This window comes from Mauremys reevesii, linkage group 5 (assembly GCF_016161935.1).
Source record: "Mauremys reevesii isolate NIE-2019 linkage group 5, ASM1616193v1, whole genome shotgun sequence".
Classification (NCBI taxonomy): Eukaryota; Metazoa; Chordata; order Testudines; family Geoemydidae; genus Mauremys; species Mauremys reevesii.
In genome coordinates this window covers 140,584,088-140,603,695 of record NC_052627.1, presented here as the reverse complement: position 1 = coordinate 140,603,695, position 19,608 = coordinate 140,584,088, and the positions used below count along the sequence as shown (strand labels likewise).

The 19,608-nt window shown below is 52.3% G+C and overlaps 2 protein-coding genes across 7 annotated transcripts in view; one reads left to right on the top strand and one right to left on the bottom strand.

Moving 5' to 3' along the window:
• LOC120405918 (meiosis 1 associated protein) overlaps positions 1 to 19,608 on the top strand; it is a 78,287-nt gene that overhangs the window by 28,392 nt on the left and 30,287 nt on the right. For all 5 annotated transcript variants that reach the window (XM_039539853.1, XM_039539857.1, XM_039539856.1 and 2 more), the window contains 2 exons: positions 2,795 to 2,975; positions 18,122 to 18,295. In XM_039539853.1, the coding sequence (XP_039395787.1) occupies positions 2,795 to 2,975; positions 18,122 to 18,295 (355 nt within the window). The remainder of the gene's footprint in view (positions 1 to 2,794; positions 2,976 to 18,121; positions 18,296 to 19,608) is intronic.
• SEMA4F (ssemaphorin 4F) overlaps positions 1 to 19,608 on the bottom strand; it is a 292,420-nt gene that overhangs the window by 263,359 nt on the left and 9,453 nt on the right. The window lies entirely within an intron of this gene.

Genomic DNA, 19,608 nt, shown 5'->3' with positions numbered 1-19,608 from the left:
CTTCTCTCGCATTCTTTACCCAATTAGGCACAGACATTCTATCACCACTATCACCTATTAGACTGGTATCTACACTACCCTTCCGCCTTATGTGCTTTCTCCTACCCACGGCTGTATCCTTTCTTTCTGGTTTTCTTCCCTCTCAATGTTAAAATCTGGCATGGAGATTACCTGGACATCTCCCAGCTATCTCCCTCAAATTCCTAGTTTAAAGCTCTCTTAATCAATTGTGCCAGCCTCCATCCTAGAAGTCTATTTCCCTCCCTACTCAGGTGAAGTCCATCCCAAGAGAACAGTCCTCTGTCCATGAATTCTTCTCTATGGCCACACATCCCAAAGCCCTCCTTATAGCACCACTGCCTAAGCTATCTGTTGATCATCATAATCTTGTCACACCTTTATTGCCTCTCTCTAGGAACAAGCAGAATCCCACTGAAGATCACCTGAGCCTCGATTTCTTTAAGCGTCTTCCTCAGTCTGGCATAGTCTCCCTTGATATGTTCCAGCAAGAATCTAGCCGTATCATTCATTCCCACCTGAAGGACAATCAGCGGATTCTTTCCCACTCCCGTTAGGATCCTCTTCAGCCTCAGGTCCACATCCCGTATCTTAGCACCAGGCAGACAGCACACCCTTCTGTTCTCTGGATCAACTCTAGTTACAGGCCTGTCTATTCTTCTCAGTAAGGAGTCCCCAATCACGTAGACCTGCCTTTTCCTGGTGACGGTGCGATTCTCTGGTCTATCCCCTGCTCCCATTGGCTGCGAGTCCTCTCGATTCCTATTGTCCCTTGCAATCCTCCGCAACCCATCCTGTATCCTCCTGGGGCTTATATTTGGTGTTGTTATCTCCCTTGACTCTTCCCCTCTTCCTATAGGACTAGCAGCTCTTCTCTTCTTCCTTGCCCTCTCACCTTCAACAACCACCTGCTGTGCCTCTTCTTCATTTTCCAACTCTGCAAACCTGTTCCTGAGCTCTATTTCTCCTTCACTGGCCTGTCTTTTCCTCTGCCTGGTTCTCTTAGTCACATGCTTCCACCGTCCACTTTCCTCACCCAGCAGTCTCCCCTCAGAGTTCTTTGGTCCTGCTTCTATTTGCAAGTCTGAGCTTTTCCCTTCAGCCTCCTCATGTCTTTACTCCATCATCCACTTGAACCCCCTTCTAAACTCAACCAGAGTTTCCACCTGCATTTCCAATCCTTAGATCTTTTCTTCCATCAGCTCTATCAGGCGGCACTTCATGCAGACAAAACTCTTTTCAGGCACCCCCTCCAGGATCATGTACATGCCGCAGCTTCCACATCCAGTCATCTTCATTGTGTCTTCCACTGTTTGGGTCACTACCACCGCTGCCTCTGCATCTGTCATAGCCTTCCCACCTAAGTCCTGTTAGTCCAAGAAACACAAACCAAACCAAAACACCACCACCCACAGCAACACAAACCCCCAACGAGCACCAAAACACTACCAGACCACTCCCTTAACTAGCCTGGCTCCCTTAGTCTTCCCCTCAAACTCCCCTTGCAAACTCCCACTCAAACTCCCCTGTTTACAGCTGTTTGCTGGCTCCTGTGCCACTGCAGCTGTCTGTGCTGCTGCCTGACGGGCTGGCTATCTTTATAGGACCCCTAGTCAGAGAAGCCCCGCCCCCTAATCAGGGCTCAGCTTCTCTCCCAGCACACTCCCCCGACCAGCCTCCACACACACAAATAGAAATGCCTACAAATACCTTCTCCTCCAACAGAACTCCCACTCCCATAGGGTCCTTGGTGGGCTAGGCAGCCTAGTGGTTAGTGCCCACCCAGTGATGGGAGGCAGGGTAGGGAAGCGCAGGCTCACCCACTCCACCAGGCTCCAACCCAGGGCCCTACAAGGATCAGCAGCATTTGGGCTCTGAGGGGACCCTTTGAGTTACCCTCCCTGGATCACTTCCTACCACTGCTTCCTTCCTCCCCTCAGCTTCTGGTCCCAGATGAGGCAAAAGAAACCAAACCATCAGCCCCTAACCCAGATCAGCATAGAGTCCTGTTCCCTCAGGGAGGCTTCTCCAGCCCCTTTGTCAGGAGCCTTCAGGGTAGGTCTGTCCTCTTCCCAGCCTCCCTTCTGAGCTGGGCTGCTCCCTTTTCAACCCTGTCTCCAGCTGAAGCACGCTTGGCAGGGCTCACTGTGCCCAGTACTGTCCTTTCAACCTTGTCTGGCCCAGTCTGGGGTTTGCATACCCCATCACAAAGGGACAGTAACTTAATATAGAAACCATTTCAGTACTGACAACTCCAGCTATTCCAAAATCATGAGTCAGGCTCCATGAAAACCAATTGCCTTAAAAATCCTTTTAAAGTAATACATGTTGAGCTCTTTCTGTATATCTTCTCTATTTTTGAGTCTTCCGAGTACACTCACATAACATTTTCAAGCTTTTCTCCACAACGATGAGGCCTGGATTTTTTTTTTTTTTACGTGAAAGAGATATTCATGTAATCACCTGACTTCAGGCGTTGATGTTTAGGAAATAGATCATCGCTCACCGACTCACAATCAAATCACAAGAACTTGCAACAGCGCCATTTTGCAAAACAAGGTTACATCAGCACTTAATGATAGCGATCCCTGCACCACACCCTGCCATGGTATCACATGGGCCTCTTTGGGCTCCCTGCACTGCATGGGGGCAGGGGTTCTAGATGGACCACTAGAGGGGCTTCCCTAGCTACTGTATTCTGCTAAACAGCAGTTGGGTGTGATATCTCTGGCAGTTGGAGGTAACTACTACATTAGATCTGTGCCTTCTGTTTCAGATTACAGTTTTGACTAGTCAGCCAGGCAAAGACATGGTGAAACAACTGGAAACAGGGTTAAGAGAGATAGACCTGGTGAGTCTGCGGAAACTGCAGATCATAGAGATCTCACAAGGAGACTTGCTGGAGTCAGCGGATGTGGAGTGGCACATACATGCTGAGGAAGAGGTCAGCAGTGATGGTAAGTGCGGAGAGGGAGCACAATGTGGTTATGCATTTGGAGAGCAATACAATCACCAGATGTCCTTTTAATGTGAGAGTGGCTGCTCCTCAGTAGCATGTAAAAAACCTCACAGGTGAGATGTTGCTGAGCCAACAGAGGCATTTAAGGAAGGGCAGGCAAGTTTTGTACCACTGCATTCCCCAGGGATCTCCACAGAGGGTGGGCAGCTTTAATTCATGGCCTGGGTTCTCTTGGAGACTCATCTTCAAAGCTTGATCAGAGGATGTGCTGAATCTGTGCATTTCTTGGGTGCTCTCATCCATACTACCTCTCCAACTGCCCTCCCATTTTCTGGGCAACACTAACTGGCTCCTGGTCTCTCGGCAAAGGAGGTTGTGTGTGACTTGCACTAGTCCCAGATTTTCGGCCAACCAGGGCACATAACACAACTTACTGAGTGGAACCAAAGGAGTGACTAGAGCCCCAGGGGCTAAATGTTATTTTGGCTGGTTGCAGTACTGCTAAAGCACGCTTCCTCCTAATCTCTAGGGGCATTCTCAGCAATGGAAATTGAAGCAACAACAATAAGAAATTGCAGAACCAAAAATCCCTATTAATTCCTGTTTGTAGCTTCCTGCTTTCATAGTGAATGGGTACAAGCAACTCTCTAAACAAGCAATTCAAAGAGTTATATTCAGTGAGAGAAATCCTGCACCACCGCTGAACTTGGTGACAAAAGCTTATGAAACGGAAGGCCAAATTAATTGCACTCTCTCATTTAGGTATTTGGTCTGACAAACTCCTTCATATCTCCAGTTAGCAGCTGATGTTTCAGTTAAATTCGCCTTCCTGAGGCCTGAGGAAATTACTGGATTTATGTGAGCAGCATTTGTCAATAGCAAAGGTTTGTACTCTGCCTGCTCTCACAAACCTGGGCTGCAGCACAGCATATGCTGAACACATTTTGCCACAGGCAACAATCTGTGCCCTTGACTGCACTCATTCAACCCCACCTCACTATGCCAGTGTTGACCAAATCACGTACTGCTCATTCCAGAGCTGCTAAATTATACAACCAAGCACTTAGAAAGCCAAGCTCACTGTTTACCATCCCCTCTTCTCCCAGAGTTCTCAAAAGTTGTCTGTTCTAAAGTGATCTTCCATTTCAATGGGGTAGCTATTCAGGGTTCTGCGCTCTTTTTTAAAAGGAGGCCTTAGGGAGAATGCTCATCGTGATGGTAATACACCCTGAGCAGATAAGAACCCCAGCTCCCCCTACTAACCATTACCAGTAGAGCTGGGAATGAAGAATAAAGAAGAAGAGGATAAAGGTCCCACAATTCGGGGTATCATAACACTGAAATATTTAATATAGCCAGGAGTTGGAAGAATCATAAACTGAGTTGAAATAAATGAATTTTGGAAGGGCTTGAGCCATACAGTTCCAAAACTGATGTGTTCACTGGAAGTGTCTACTACCTGTGCAGAGGGGAAGCTTCTGCGTGGCTGAAGAATACAGAGTTCAGTCAGCGAGGGAGCAATGTTAGCAGGTGGCTCTTTATAGGAGAAACTGGGACTGCTGAACAAAGGAGTGGATTAACGTTCTTGATAAAAGTGTATGCCTGAGCCCTGTTGTATTAATGTAGCTGGAATAAAGGGCCCAAAGAGTCAAAGGTTTTAATATGACCCTGTCACTCTCCAACATTAAAGAGTGTTGAACAAGGTTTGGGGTTTGGAATAGAGACTTTGGTGTGACATCCTGTCCCTTTAAATGTTTGAGGACTCTTCCTCCCCAGTGAAGCCTCACTTTCAGGTTAGTTTCAATAAAGCATGCCCAGCGAATGCCTCTTCCTACCCCCACTATACCACAGCCCACCTCTTCCTGCCCTTGCTCCACCCTCTCCCCCAGCACCTCCTGCCCGCCGCTGAACAGCTGATCCGCAATGGGCGGGGGGCGGGAGTGGAGAGGATCTGATCGGTGAGGCTACTGGTGGGTGTTCCAGCCCCAGAGCATCCATGGAGTCGGCACCTATGTCTCAGGCTGGGCAGAGCTGGGTCATCTACCTTGTCTGGTTGTGCTGGTGCCATTTGGTACACTTGACCTCAGGATTAAATCAGTGCAACAGCTTCAACAGGAGAGACTGAGGGAGTCCTCACATCAGACTATCCCATAGCCCCATGGTTTGAGCACTCCCCTGAAATGTGACTAATCCCTGTTCAAATCCCTTCTCCACCTCAGGTGCCATAGGCACCTAATGCAGGAGAGGGCTCACACCTGAGAATTCCTAGCATAGATAGGCACTTAAGTCAAGGCTGCAGGGAGCCACCTGTCTCCACGAGTGGAGTAGTGCTTAACACCCCCCTCTCTGGTCACCATCTCCCACCCCGTAGCTTAGGCGGCTCCCTGCCTAGCCTACTGGCTTCTGTGAACTGCACTCTACGTTGCCTCTCTCTCTCTCTCTCCCCATGTGTTAGATAGGAGCCTCAGCACCAAACTCAAGCTTTGTGAATCACAGTATTTTTCTAGGTGCCTAAAAACTAAGCACCGTGATGGTCTGTGTCAACATCTAACTCTGTTTGTGCATCCAGGCCCATGTGCTTCACAAATATTCAAGAATTTAGCTTCACAATACCTCTGTGAGATTAGGTCGTCGTCATCTTCTCCTTCCCCTTTTCCCAGCTGGCTGGGATTGGGTGGGGTGCCGTATCAGTCTTAGGTGGTGGTATTATCCCCATTTAACAGCTGGGGAACTGAGCCACACATTTAAAGTCAAAATTATCAAAGGAGTCTGCTAATTCTGGGTGCCAAACTGAGACCCAAGCCCTGATTGTTCATTGTATTTTGCATTTAATTACACTTCATATGTTCAAAACATAGCTCAAATTGAATTCCATTGCAGTTGTGAGTGCTCAGCCCTTCCAAAAACCTGGCCCCTTGTATCTCACACTGGGGAGCCAGAAAATGAGAAAACAGTGGCCATCTGAGCGTTCTGGCTTAAGTGACTTGCCCAACATTACATAGGAACTCTGGGGCAGAGGCAGGGATAGAATCCAGTTTTCCAGGATGGCATTCAGTTGCCTTAATCCTGAGACTATCATGTCTCTTACCATCCCTTGCCTCATTCTCTACGCATATTCCAACTTCTGCAACAAATGACACAAGGACATCAGCTTCATTCACTACATAACCTCTGATTTTTCCATCTGAGCTTCAAACCAAGGTTTCAGCCCATTACAAGATTCTGTTTTCAAGATTCTGGATTACCTCCTCCAGCTCAACTTTCAAGGCCTCCCCATTGGCTCTCTCAGGGTCCATTTAGTTGCCATATCAGCATCCGATTCAAACTCATACAGTGTTCTCTCATTCCACTGTTTCAGAATTTCTAAGGTTATGTCTACATTGCAGTGGGGAGATGTCATTCCCAGCATGGGTAGACAACTTCTCACTAGTGCGCAAAAAACAGCACAGGCAGCAGTTCAGGCTAGCCTAGGGTGACCAGATAGCAAGTGTGAAAAATCGGGACAAGGGGCGGGGGGCAATAGGAGCCCATATAAAAAAAAGCCCCAAATATCAGGACCATCCCTACAAAATCGGGACATCTGGTCACCCTAGGCTAGCCATCTGAGCCTGGACCCAGAAGGTTGGCCAGGCTTTGACTCGGGCGGGTAGCCCGAGACTCTGCCCATGCTTTAATGTCCATGCTGCTATTTTCAGGGTGCTAGCTTGAGTGAGACTAGCAGGAGTCTGTCTACTTGCACTGGGAATTTCACCTCTCAGCTGCAATGTAGACGTACCCTAGAAGGACTGGTTCGTGCCCATCCCCTCCATTCAGGAGTTTTCCCTGTCCTGGGACCTTAATGTAACTCTTGTGGAACCTTTACTGAGCATTACCAAACCATTTGCTAATGGGCGTGGAGTAAATAGTTATGTCCCAGAAAGGTGCTTCATCTATCTGTGCATTTTTCATAGAAACAGCCAATGTAGAAGCTAGAGAGCTAATAAATTCTTCATGAGTGTGGAGAACCATCATCTCTCTCTGTGTGAGTCAGGGAAACGCAATATAAATTTATGCTTTACAGATAGATGAACAGGAAATGGCTCTGTGCAGGTAATTGCTCTTCAAGAATGTAATTAGCAGCATTTCACTACAGTTGCCACACTGACGTATGGCCAGCTGGCCCATTTCTTTCTAGTAAGAGACAATGTTGAGTTTCCTTTTACTAAGGCCATATGTTTTGCCAACACGATTACAGTACATAGGCAGCCACATTGCTAGTGGAGAAGAGAAAGGCAATTCACGTTTATTGAGAGAGGAGTGACAACATTCCCCAATTGCACACATGCAGCGTCACTCTAAGAGGAGTAGCTTAGCAATGTGCGCACATGCCTTTTATCAGAGAGAAGCTCGTGCATTCCCCAGTGCTTTGTCTGCTGAAGAGCTAAGGTTGTCTCCAGTCTATATTTCAGAGCACATGATATGTTAGCCAATGCTCCAAACATTAATCATTCCTCCAGCATAAAATGGTGCATTCACCAGCTCTGAATTATTCAGAGAGGAGAGAATACGACTGGCAGCATTGTGGGCAAGAAGCTGACTCACCCAGCAATGCTGTGCATACAGGGTACTCTCCAGCAAGGAGCCCAGTTCCTTCCCTGGCCCTTTCCTCCTTGGCACACCTCAGGAAGGAGTTCACACACACTCTGGCACTAATTTCCATCAAGGAGGAGTCCACGTGCTTGCCATTAACCTGTGTGCTCAGCATTCCTTGGAGAGAAGCTGCGGTATTCACCAGTGCTATGCTTCTTGGGGAGGAGCTGTCATTCCTGCAGCACCGTGTGCAGGGTACTCCTCAGAAAGGAACTCACACAGTCAACAGTGCTCTACTCCTCAAGTCACAGCTCATGTGTGTTCACCAAGATTACATGCTCAGTATCCTTCCGAGGCAAAATGAAGCACTTGCTGGGGCCAGGTGCCTGGAGTCTCTTTGTGGAGGGAACGATGTATTTCCCACCATCTCAGGCAGGGCTATGAGAGGAGCATCATCAGCTCTCTACCCTTCAACATAAAAATGGCCATATTGGGTCAGACCAATGGTCCATCTAGCCCAGAATCCTGTCCTCCAACAGCGGCCAGTGCCAGGTGCCCCAGAGGGAATGAACAAAACAGGTAATCATCAAGTGATCCATCCCCTGTCACTCATTCCCAGCTTCTGGCAAACAGAGGCTCAGGACACCTGATATCCAGGTTTCCTAAAGGAGCAGCTGGCCTGTTGGGCATGCTTGTGACACTGCTCACTTATCCTTCAATTCCACCCCTTAATTGTGAGCTCTTCAGAGCAGAGACCTGCCCCCTATGCCTGTCTTACCCACAGGTAGAGGAACGTCATTAAAATGTTCCCAAACTGGGTCTCTTTTATGGCCTGCTGCCATTATAGGTTCTCCCTTCTAGTAAAAGAATGGTATGGTAGATCTCAAATCAATGAAGGCTACACTCAAAGACCTCAAGACTTCTGGAATATGCTGCCCAAAAAGAACAGGAGTACTTTTGGCACCTTAGAGACTAACACATTTATTTGAGCATAAGCTTTTGTGGGCTACAGCCCACTTCATCAGAGGCATAGAATGAAACATATAGTAAAAAGATATATATACATACTGTGACAGACCCAGGCCAGTTGGGAACAGCAGAGTAGTCCTGTTGGTATCCAGGAAGTGGGTGGGCAAAGCCCGACCACTGCTAAAGACCTCCCCCCCAGCCTAAGGGGAGGATCCACAGGTCTGTGATACCAACTAATTACGTGGGACAACAAATGAAAAAAACAGGATCGGGAGTGAGGTCATAGGGCTAAACGAAGGGAACCTGATGGGGACACCGAGCAGAGAACCCCAGACAACGCCCACTGCTCCTCGAAGGCGTCAAGGGAGGAACAGCAGAGTAGTAGAAGGGAGATCTACTGGCCACTGGATAAGCAGTTTTCTGTTCCCTGAGTGACCAGATCAGGGGCTGCTCCAGGCTAATGGGAACACCTGACTCCAATTAACCTGCTAAGAGTCAGGTGAGGCTGTTAAGCACCTGACTCTGATTAAGGCCCCTCTGACGCTATAAAAGGGCTCACTCCAGTCAGGCCAAAGAGAGCCAGGGAGCCAGAGGAGAGGAAGTGTGTGCGAGGAACTGGGAGCAAGAGGTGTGCAAGAAGCTGAGAGTGAGTAGGCATCCTGCTGGAGGACTGAGAAGTACAAGCGTTATCAGACATCCGGAGGAAGGTCCGGTGGTGAGGACAAAGAAGGTGTTGGGAGGAGGCCATGGGGAAGTAGCCCAGGGAGTTGTAGCTGTCGCGCAACTGTACCAGGAGGCACTCTAGACAGCTGCAGTTCACAGAGCCCTGGGCTGGAACCCGGAGTAGAGGGCGGGCCCAGGTTCCCCCCAAACCTCCCAACTCCTGATGAAGCACAGGAGGAATTGACCTGGACTGTGACTTCTACCAGAGGGGAAAGTCTCTGGGCTGTTTCCCGACCCACAGGGTGAATCTTTGAAGCAAGCAAATCTGCCAATAAGCGCAGGACCCACCAAGCAGTGGTGAGCTGGAGCCGGTTCCCACCAGTTTGCAGGAACCGGTTGTTAAATTTAGAAGCCCTTATAGAACCCATTGTTCCAGGACAACCGGTTCTAAAAGAACTTTTAAATTTAACAAAAGCTCAGGCAGCTGTCCACCCAGCCCCCGGCTTCAGTCACATCCCCCTCCTCCCATGAATGCTCCGCCCTCCTTCTCCTCCCCCGCTTCCCGCGAATCAGATGTTCACGGGAAGCCTGAAACAAGCAGCAGGCAGGTAAGCTGGGGTGGGGGGGTGCGAGGAGGGCTCCAGGGAGGAATGGCACAACCCAGTCCGGCTTTGGCTGAGCGGCTACCTCCGGCCAAGCACCCCGCAGCTCCAGCCCGGCCCGGGCCCCACGGCGCCGGTCCCGGCCGAGTGGCTCCGGCCCAGGGAGTCGGGCCCCGCGGCACCAGTCCCGGCCGAGTGGACCCGGCCCAGCCCGGCTTCGGCCCCGTGGCGCCGGTCCCAGTCCAGCGGCTCCAGGCAGTGTGGTACGGGAGCAGGTGTTGGAAGAGTGCAGGGGAGTTCGGTGGGGGGGTGGATGGGGTGGTCAGAGAGCAGGGGAATTGAATGGGGTCCCGGGGGGCAGTCAGGAAGGAGCAGGGGTTGGATAGGGCGGGTGGGGGGCAGTCAGGGACAGAGAGAAGGGGTGGTTGGATGGGGCAGGGATCCCGGGGGGCCATCAGGAATGAGAGGAGGGGTTGGATGGGGCGGCAGGGGACAGGCAGGGGACAGGGAAGGGGAGTGGATGGGGCATCAAGGAACATGGGGGGTTGGATGAGGCACGATCCCCTCGTGGGGTGAGGAGGAGGGAACCTGTTGTTAATATTTTGGCAGCTCATCACTGCCACCAAGGTAGAGGAGGAACTTTGTCACAATACAGAGAACATGAAAAGGTGGAAGTTGCCATACCAACAGTTTCACTTTTGTTTCTACTGCCTGTCTCTCTCGTCTCACATTTATCTCCAGACTACTTCTCCTTGTCCAGATCTATTCCGCCCCCACTAATCTTCTATTCATTGAACTTTTTGAAACTTTGCACTTTTAGAGAGAGGTAAGGGATTGACTCTGTGTACACCAATTGGCAGAGGGACAATAGGGTTGAGGTCTGTTACTTCTCACCTCTATCTATATTTATTTATTTATTTATTTAAAAACATTTTTGCTGTTAACAAGCATGTTATCTCTGGAGAGAGAAATCCACAGTTTAAGAAGTGCAAAAACTAAGCATCTCTGATAGTGTCTTCTAGACTGAGCACTGAGTCCCATTGGGTAGATAGAAAGATTAACCTAAATAATCTATACAGAAGCCCCTGGAACTCCATAAAATTGGGTCCCTAATCCATGAACTATTGGAACTCATTTACAAAACTTTCTTAAACATTACATGAATATATTGTCTCATACTATAGAATTAGAATTTATAATCCCTATTCCATGATGAGATATCTTTGAGCTATAATGTATCTTAATTAAAACTATCTTTAGATAGGTTTTGTACTCAAAAAGCATTTTATCCAAAAAATCCAATTTTCTATTTTTTTATTTTTTTTTAAATCATTGATTTTTATCCACCCTGCCATGGTGAGCCAGGGCAGTGAGAGCAGCCTTGTGTTGTGCCACCAGAGAAATCCCTGGTGTCTGACTTTGCTGGAGTTGAGTCAAGTAGCTTCCTGGATAGTGCTCCGCGCTGGAAGCAAGTATATCTCAGGCTCTGCCATACATGCTGCTGCAGTTCCATGTAGATGAGTGGAATGTGTACAGTATTTAGTCTGACCATTTAGTTTGAGGCAAAGTTGAAGAACTGTCTCTCGGAGTTCAGAATTCTGCACATTTCTCCAGTGAATCCAAGTATCAGATTATCCCTTCTTATAAAGTGGGCAGGATTGAGACTGCATGCTAACTGGCTAACGGTGATTTCAACCAAGCAGTTATGGGACAAATGCTGCCTGGCTTGAAACTACCATTGATAGGCAGTATAGGAGGACTGTGACCAGCATTAGTCAGGAAGACCTAAGTTCTAATTTCAGCTCTGTCATTGACTCTATAAGACCCTTTGCAACTTTCTGCCTCAGTTTCCCCATCTGTAAAACGAGGCAATGATATCTACTCTCCTTAGGAGTTGTGAGGCTGAATCAGGGTCTACTTTAAAACTCCCACTTCTATTCCATGAACTTACCACCTGCATGTGTTTTTACCTTTGCCTTGAACACTATTTTTTTGCCATGTAAAATATCCTAGGCTGGTGTAGTGAAGGCCCTTGTAACCAGAAGTGTAGAGGCATACATGTGCATAAGCAGCATGGCCTAGGGGAGCACTCCTTGTGTTCAGGCATGGACTCTTCTTGCTGCACCTATTGGGCTTCCCTGCAAGAAAGAGAAGCTGGTACTGAAGCCATTGTGGCAAGCGAAAAGGAGTGGGTTGAGTGCAAGTGGGGTGTGTGAAGAGGTGCTGGGCAGAGTAACCCTTCTGAGCAGGAGCCACTGCTCATTAGTGAGGATAAGAGGGGTGAGTGGAGCCCCACTCTAGGAGTGCAAGGCTGCTGTCTCCTGAAGCTCCCCAGTGGGGATGCTAAAATGGCCAAGACGTGCTCAGATATCCTGGTTTAAAGCTGATGGTGAGCCGCATCACTAGGGGTACAGAGAACCAGTAAACTAAAATAAGTGGGCCACATTCGCTCCTCAGTTACACCCCGTAGCCCCCACTCCTCAGCAAGCCCCTCTGTCTAATGGGGAGAATGTCCCCTCCCCAAAAGACCAGGAGGCTAAACGAACAGATGGCTTGAGAGCATTGAGAACCTTTGATGGAAGGTGCCATTTAAGTACAAACAAACTGGGAGTAAGGAAAGTATATGAGCCATTGAGACACCAACACACCTGCTCAGAGTGGCCACAGATGGTTCGTATGGTTCTTCTTCGAGTGATTACTCCTATGCATTCCATGTAGGTGTGCACGCCGCGCGTGCATGGCTCTCCGGAACTTTTTTACCCCAGCAACTCCGGCGGGCCGGCTGGTGCCCCCTGGAGTGGCGCTGCTATGGCGCCTGTTATATACCCCAGCCGGCCCGTCCGCTCCTCAGTTCCTTTTTCCCGCCCGTGACAGCCAGTTGGAACTGTGGAGTGCTCCCTTAGTCCTCCACACCCCTAGCGTTTTCTCCGAATTTGTGTATATAGTTAGTGAGTTTATTCATAGTTTAGACAGTTAGTTAGTGTTTAAGGAATTAGTGGGGGGTTCGCCCCTCCTTTTTCCTCACCCGGTGTGGGCTCATGCCCCAGACACCGGGATTCAAGCCGTGCTCGGCTTGTCAGTGGCTGATGCCCGTTGGGGACGCTCACGACTCCTGCCTTCGCTGCCTCGGGGAGTCCCATCGCCCGGATAAGTGCCCCATTTGTGCGGCGTTTAAGCCGCGGACTCGGAAGGAGCGGGACTCCAGGTTGAAGCAGCTCCTCATGGAGCGGGCGCTTCGCCCAGCGGCGCCGACCCCAGCGGCGCCGAAACCGTCCTCGGTCCGCAGCGCACCGGCGGCACCGAGTCGGCCCGGCACGGACGCGTCCCGTCCTCCAAAACCGGCACCAGCGTCCCGGCACCGCTCCCCTTCTCCGGCGCGCAGAAAGAAAGCTGCGCCGGTGGCTGGGAAGACTCCGACCCCGGGACCGGTCACCCAGCCACTGCCAACACCTCCGGCACCGGCTGTGGTAGTGCACGCGCAGTACACGGGCCCGGCAGCTCCGGCACCTGAAGAGCCATTGAGCCCGGCGCCCCCCTGCTCCCCGGCACCGTCCGAGGTCGAGCTCGGTCTCCCAACTACGCCCGAGACGTACTCGCAGGCGAGGGAGCTCATCTCCATGACAGAGGCGCCGAGCCTCCGGCCCCCGGCACCGCCGGTGCGGGCTGTGCCCTCCGCGGGGAAGCCGGCCTTGATGAGGCGCCCCGGCGCCGACGATTGGCATGAAAGGGAGTTCAGGTCTCGGTCCCGTTCCCGCAGCCAGTCACCGTCCCGCCAAGCCAGGTCCCAACATCGATCAACGCCTCGGGACCGTTCACCATCTCGGCGCCGGTCTCAGTCACGGTACCGCTCAGCATCGCGGTACCGATCCCGAAGCCCCAGTCGGCGGTACCGAAGGAGGTCCGCCTCTCGGGACCGTTCACGGCACCGCGGCGACCGCAGCCCCTCCCGGCACCGCGACCGTAGCTCCTCTCGGCACCAAGACCGCAGCCGCTCCAGGCACCGTGACCGCAGCCCTTCCCGACACCGAAACCGCAGTCGTTCACCTTCCCGGCACCGATGCGACCGATGGTCCCGGTCGTGCTCCCGATACCACGATGACCGGCACCGACCCACGGCGCTGCCAGCGGACAAGCGAGGGCCTTCAACAGGGCACTCATTCAGCGCCTCTGCCCCCCAGTGGTCGCGCCAGCCTTCCGTCGCTTCGCAGGTCTGCAGCGGCACGGATCTCAGGGCTGACCCCCGGGGACAAAACTATGGTCCACAGCAGTAGGGATTCTGGGTTCCGTGGGTGCAGTATGAGGCACAGGGCCTGCCCTTGCCCCCACGGCCACCGGGCTCCGAACCTCGGGTGCCGGAAGCAACCATCAGTAGGCCTCCCCCGTCGCCAACGGCTGGGGCCTCTCTACCGGTCCCTGCGGAGCAGCCGGACACTGACGCGGCTGCTCAACCGATGGACGAGCCACCGCCGGAGCCGGTGGTCCCAGGTCTCTCTTCGTCATCGTCGCCAGACGAGGCTGTGGCGGGGTCGTCTACGGCAGACCCCCCGCCGATCGACTTGAGAGCTCATCAGGACCTGCTCCGTCGGATCGCGCAGGCGATAGACCTCCCAGTAGCAGAGGTCGTGGAAAACGACGACCCGGTTACCAATGTGATCGGGTCAGAGGCCCCCGTGCGAGTGGCCCTTCCGTTCATACGCACGATCCAACGTAACGCCGCTACCATCTAGCAAACGCCGGCGTCCATCCCACCCACCGCCCGCGCGTAGAGCGCAAGTACTCGGTCCCCCCCACGGGATACGAGTACTTGTATACTCATCCGGCTCCGGACTCCCTAGTCGTGCAGTCGGTAAACGACCGGGAGCGGCACGGTCAACCTGCGGCGGCGCCCAAGTCCAAGGACGCACGGCGCATGGACCTCTTGGGCCGCAAGGTTTACTCGGCAGGGGGCCTGCAACTCCGCATTGCCAATCAGATGGCTCTGCTAGCCCGGTACACTTAGGAGATGCTGCTCTCTCTCTCTAAATTTGCCGAACTCGTCCCATCAGCCTCCCGCCAGGAGTTCAACGCCCTCCTCGAGGACGGTAAAAGGTCCGCGCGCTCCTCCATCCAGGCCGCGCTGGACTCGGCCGACTCTGGAGCCCGGACTCTGGCCTCCGGGGTGACCATGCGGCGCATCTCCTGGCTGCAGTCGTCCACCTTGTCCCCGGAGGTGCAGTACACCCTCCAAGTCTTGCCATTCAACACACTCGGTCTGTTTTCCAAGAAGACTGACTCCCGGATACAGACCCTCAAGGACGGTCGGGTTGCTATCCGCACCCTTGGAATGCACACGCCAGCGACCCAGAGGCAGTCGTTCCGGAGGCAGCCATTCCGGCCGTTTACCCAGGCCAGATCTCGGCCCTATAATACTCGTCGGAACAACCTGACTCGCCGCCGACCATCAGGCAGCAGGCGCAACCAGTCCCAGGTGCCTTCTAAGGCCCCTCAAGGGCCTAAGAAGTCATTTTGATGGGACGCCCAAGGACGGCTCATCAGTCTCTCCACCGGATCCTTCCCCGTTATTTTCCGACCGCCTCTCCCACTTCCTCCCGGCATAGTCCCGCATAACGTCGGACAGCTGGGTCCTGCGTATGGTCCAATCCGGGTATCGCCTTCAGTTTGTTTCGCCCCCTCCCTGTCCCTCTTCAGGGACCCCGCTCACGAGCAATTTCTCTTACAAGAGGTCGAGACTCTGTTGAGTTTGGGTGCCATAGAGGAGGTACCGCACGACCGGCGGGGCAAGGGTTTTTATTCCCGATATTTCCTCATCCTCAAGGCGAAGGGAGGTCTTCGTCCGATCCTAGACCTCCGGGAGCTCAACCGGTACCTGCTAAAACTCAAGTTCCGCATGGTAACCCTGGGCACCATCATTCCCTCCTTGGATCCGGGAGACTGGTTTGCCGCCCTCGACATGAAGGACGCATATTTCCATGTCTCGATCTATCCTCCGCATCGACGGTATCTCCGCTTCATGGTCAACAACATGCACTACCAGTTTGCGGTGCTTCCCTTCGGCCTCTCCACCGCCCCGAGGGTCTTCACCAAATGCATGGCAGTTGTTGCCGCGACCCTCCGTCGTCGTCGTGTACACATTTATCCGTACCTCGACGACTGGTTGATTCGCGGCCCATCACAACAGCTGGTAGCAGGCCAAGTGACCGATATTTTGGCCCTATTTCGAGACCTGGGCCTTCTCGTGAACGTCGAGAAGTCCATTTTAACTCCATCTCAAAAGGTGGAGTTCATCGGAGCAGTCCTGGATTCTCAATTGGCCAGGGCCTGCCTCCCACACACTCGGCACCAGGCGCTGGTGGCCTGTATCCGGGATCTCCAATCCTTTCCCGCGACGACGGCGCAGTCCTGCCTTCGACTCCTGGGCCACATGGCGTCTTGCACATTTGTGACCGTGTACGCCAGGTTACACCTTCGCCCGTTCCAGACTTGGCTGGCCTCCGTGTACCGCCCGCATCGCGACCCCATCGACATGATCGTCACTATCCCGAGGCCTACCCTCAATACACTCAGTTGGTGGCTAGCCCCTCAGGTCATGTGTGCAGGAGTCCCATTTCGCCCGCCGTGCCCCTCCGTCACCTTGACCACGGACGCCTCGGACCTGGGATGGGGTGCACACCTTGGCGACCTTCACACCCAGGGCCTCTGGTCGCCTCCAGAGCTCTCCCTGCACATCAACGTCCGGGAGCTCCGAGCGATACGGTTGGCGTGCCAAGCTTTTCTGGCCCACCTCCGCGGGTGCTGTGTCACAGTGCTAACGGACAATACGACGGCGATGTTCTACGTCAACAAGCAGGGCGAGGCCCGCTCCTCCCTGCTTTGCACGGAAGCGCTACGCCTGTGGGACTTTTGTGTAGCCCACTCAATTCACCTGGCAGCGTCCTTTCTTCCGGGCGTACAGAACACGCTAGCCGACCGCCTCAGCAGGTCGTTCCTTACCCACGAGTGGTCCCTTCGCCCAGACGTGGCGCATACGATCTTCCGGAGGTGGGGATTTCCCCAACTAGACCTATTTGCCTCCGAGGAGAACAGGAAGTGCCACCGGTTCTGCTCCTACCAGGGGCGCTCCCGCGGCTCCCTGTCGGACGCGTTCCTCTGCTCCTGGACGGATCACCTCCTCTACGCCTTCCCTCCGTTCCTGCTCGTTCATCGGGTGCTACTCAAGCTTCGGAGGGACAAGGCCCGCCTCATCCTAGTCCCTCCGGCCTGGCCGAGACAGCACTGGTACACCCTGCTGCTCGAGCTCTCCGTCAGAGAACCCATTCCTCTTCTGTTGTGGCCGGATCTTATCACGCAAGACTTCGGCCGGCTTCGCCACCCGGACCTCCGCTCCCTACATCTTACAGCCTGGTACCTGACTGGTTGACCCACGCGGAGCGTGACTGTTCGCAGGCGGTGCAGCGGGTCCTAACTGAAAGCAGAAAGCCTTCCACGCGCTCCACCTACCTCGCGAAATGGAAGCGTTTTGCTATCTGGTGCGACCAGAAAGGCCTTAATCCCTTTCTCGTCCCTATTCCTATTATCCTGGACTACCTCTGGTCCCCTTAAGGAGCAAGGCCTCGCAGTCTCCTCCTTAAAGGTGCACCTGGCAGCCGTGTCTGCGTTTCGTCCACCGGTAGAAGGCCGCTCCGTCTTCTCCACCCAGATGGTCTCTCGCTTCCTCAAGGGCCTGGACCGGTTGTACCCGCCAATACGGCGCCCTACCCCGGTCTGGGATTTGAACCTGGTTCTGGCCAGGCTTATGGGACCGCCGTTTGAGCCTCTGGCAACTTGCTCCCTGCTCTACCTATCGTGGAAGACGGCCTTCCTTGTCGCTATAACATCTGCGAGACAAGTATCCGAACTCAGTGCCTTAACCGTTGGCCCCCCCGTATACCGTCTTCCACGCAGACAAAGTGCAGCTTCGACCGCACCCGGCCTTCCTCCCTAAGGTGGTATCGGCCTTCCATATTAACAGGGTATATAACAGGCGCCATAGCGGCGCCACTCCAGGGGGCGCCAGCCGGCCCGCCGGAGTTGCTGGGGTAAAAAAGTTCCAGAGAGCCGTGCACGCACGGCGCGCACACCTACATGGAATGGATTCGAGATGTGTTGCTCCTAGAACACCAGTTACTACAGTGAGTAACCGTCTTTTCTGAGGCCTCTTCCCAACTGGGAGAGTCTTGGGGACTGTCCTAGTATAATTTCAACAAACATCTGTCTGGGGCGGTGTAGGTATACTTGGTCCTGCCTCAGCACAGGTGGACGGTCCCTTCCAGCCCTAAATTTCTATGATTCTCTCCTTCTGCAGACAGTGCGATCCTGGGGATGGACATTGACCTTCAGACCATAGAGAATGACGTTGTCAGCTTGGAGACGCTCTTTAAAACCTGGCTTCATGATCATGGCACAGACAGAGAGCAGCTCCATCTCCTCCTTCCTTCAGGAGACTTCCGTCACTTCACTGCCCCCAGGACAAGTCTAAGTATTTCATCTTCTCTCCCTCTCAGCCGTGGCCCGCTGACTCTCACTGGCCCACAGATCACGCAGGCCTGGGGCACAGTCACCACTCAGCAAAGTGACAGAGTCCAGCATTCTATTATTGGCTGCAGCTAATACCATAGTTGAGGCTGAAAAAGGCAATTGATTTAGAATGCCCTATTTTCAGGTGCCATCATCAGGCATCTCCATTGGGACTGAAGTGTCTCAGGTCTAATTCTCAGTTACACCAGACTCCTTTACATTCTAGCACCATAGAGGTGCCTTGACATGAATGTGCATTTACACCACCTCGGCAGCCCAAAATGTGCCTTATAACAGTGTAAAGGAGCTTTAGTGTAGCAGAGAATCAGACATCCTCACGAGGAAATATTTTAGAAAATGTGACCCAAGTTGGTTCAGCTGGTTTTTAAGAACATAAGAATGGCCAGACTGGGTCAGACCAATGGTCCATCTAGCCCAGGACCCTGTCTTCTGACAATGGGCAATACCAGACCTTCAAGGAGAGTGTACAGAACAGGGCACTTGGAGGGATGCACCCGTCTTCCCTTCCTGGCTTCTGGCAGTCAGAGGTTTAGGGTCGCCCTGAGCATGGCACTGTATCTCTGACCATCCTGGCTAGTAGCCACTGATGAACCTCTCCTCCATGAATTTATCTAGTTCTTTTTTTGAACCCAGCTATACTTTTGGCCTTCACAACATCATAGAATCATAGGACTGGAAGGCACCTCGAGAGGTCATCTATTCCAGTCCCATGCACTCATGGCAGGACTAGGTATTATCTAGACTATCCCATGGCAACAAGTTCCTCAGGCTGACCATGCATTGTGTGAAGAAGTACTTCCTTTTGTTTGTGTTAAACCTGCTGCCTATTAATTTTATCAGGTGACCCCTAGTTCTTGTATTGTACCATTCACTTTTTCCACGCCTTTCATGATTTTATAGATGATTTATGTTTGACAGTGTTAGAAATAACACTTCCTGTGCTGATATATTATGCTTAGTGGGGGCCAGAGCAGCACATAGATAGGTGTCCTCTTACAAAATGGTTCAATCTGTTCATATAGTACTGAAGTAATTGTCAGATGGTTGAAATTTGGAGCTACCAGAAGTTACGTATTAGTGGGAGTACAAAGTAAAGTCAGTAAGGAAAACGCTATTTTCCTTACTGGTTTCACTTCAGTCTCTCAATGCCGTCCACAACACCATGGGCAGCCCTCCCCTTAATATCCACCACCCACCCTCAAGAAGTTCTTCTTCGAGTGATTGTTCACGTCGATTCCAATTAGGTGTGCTCGC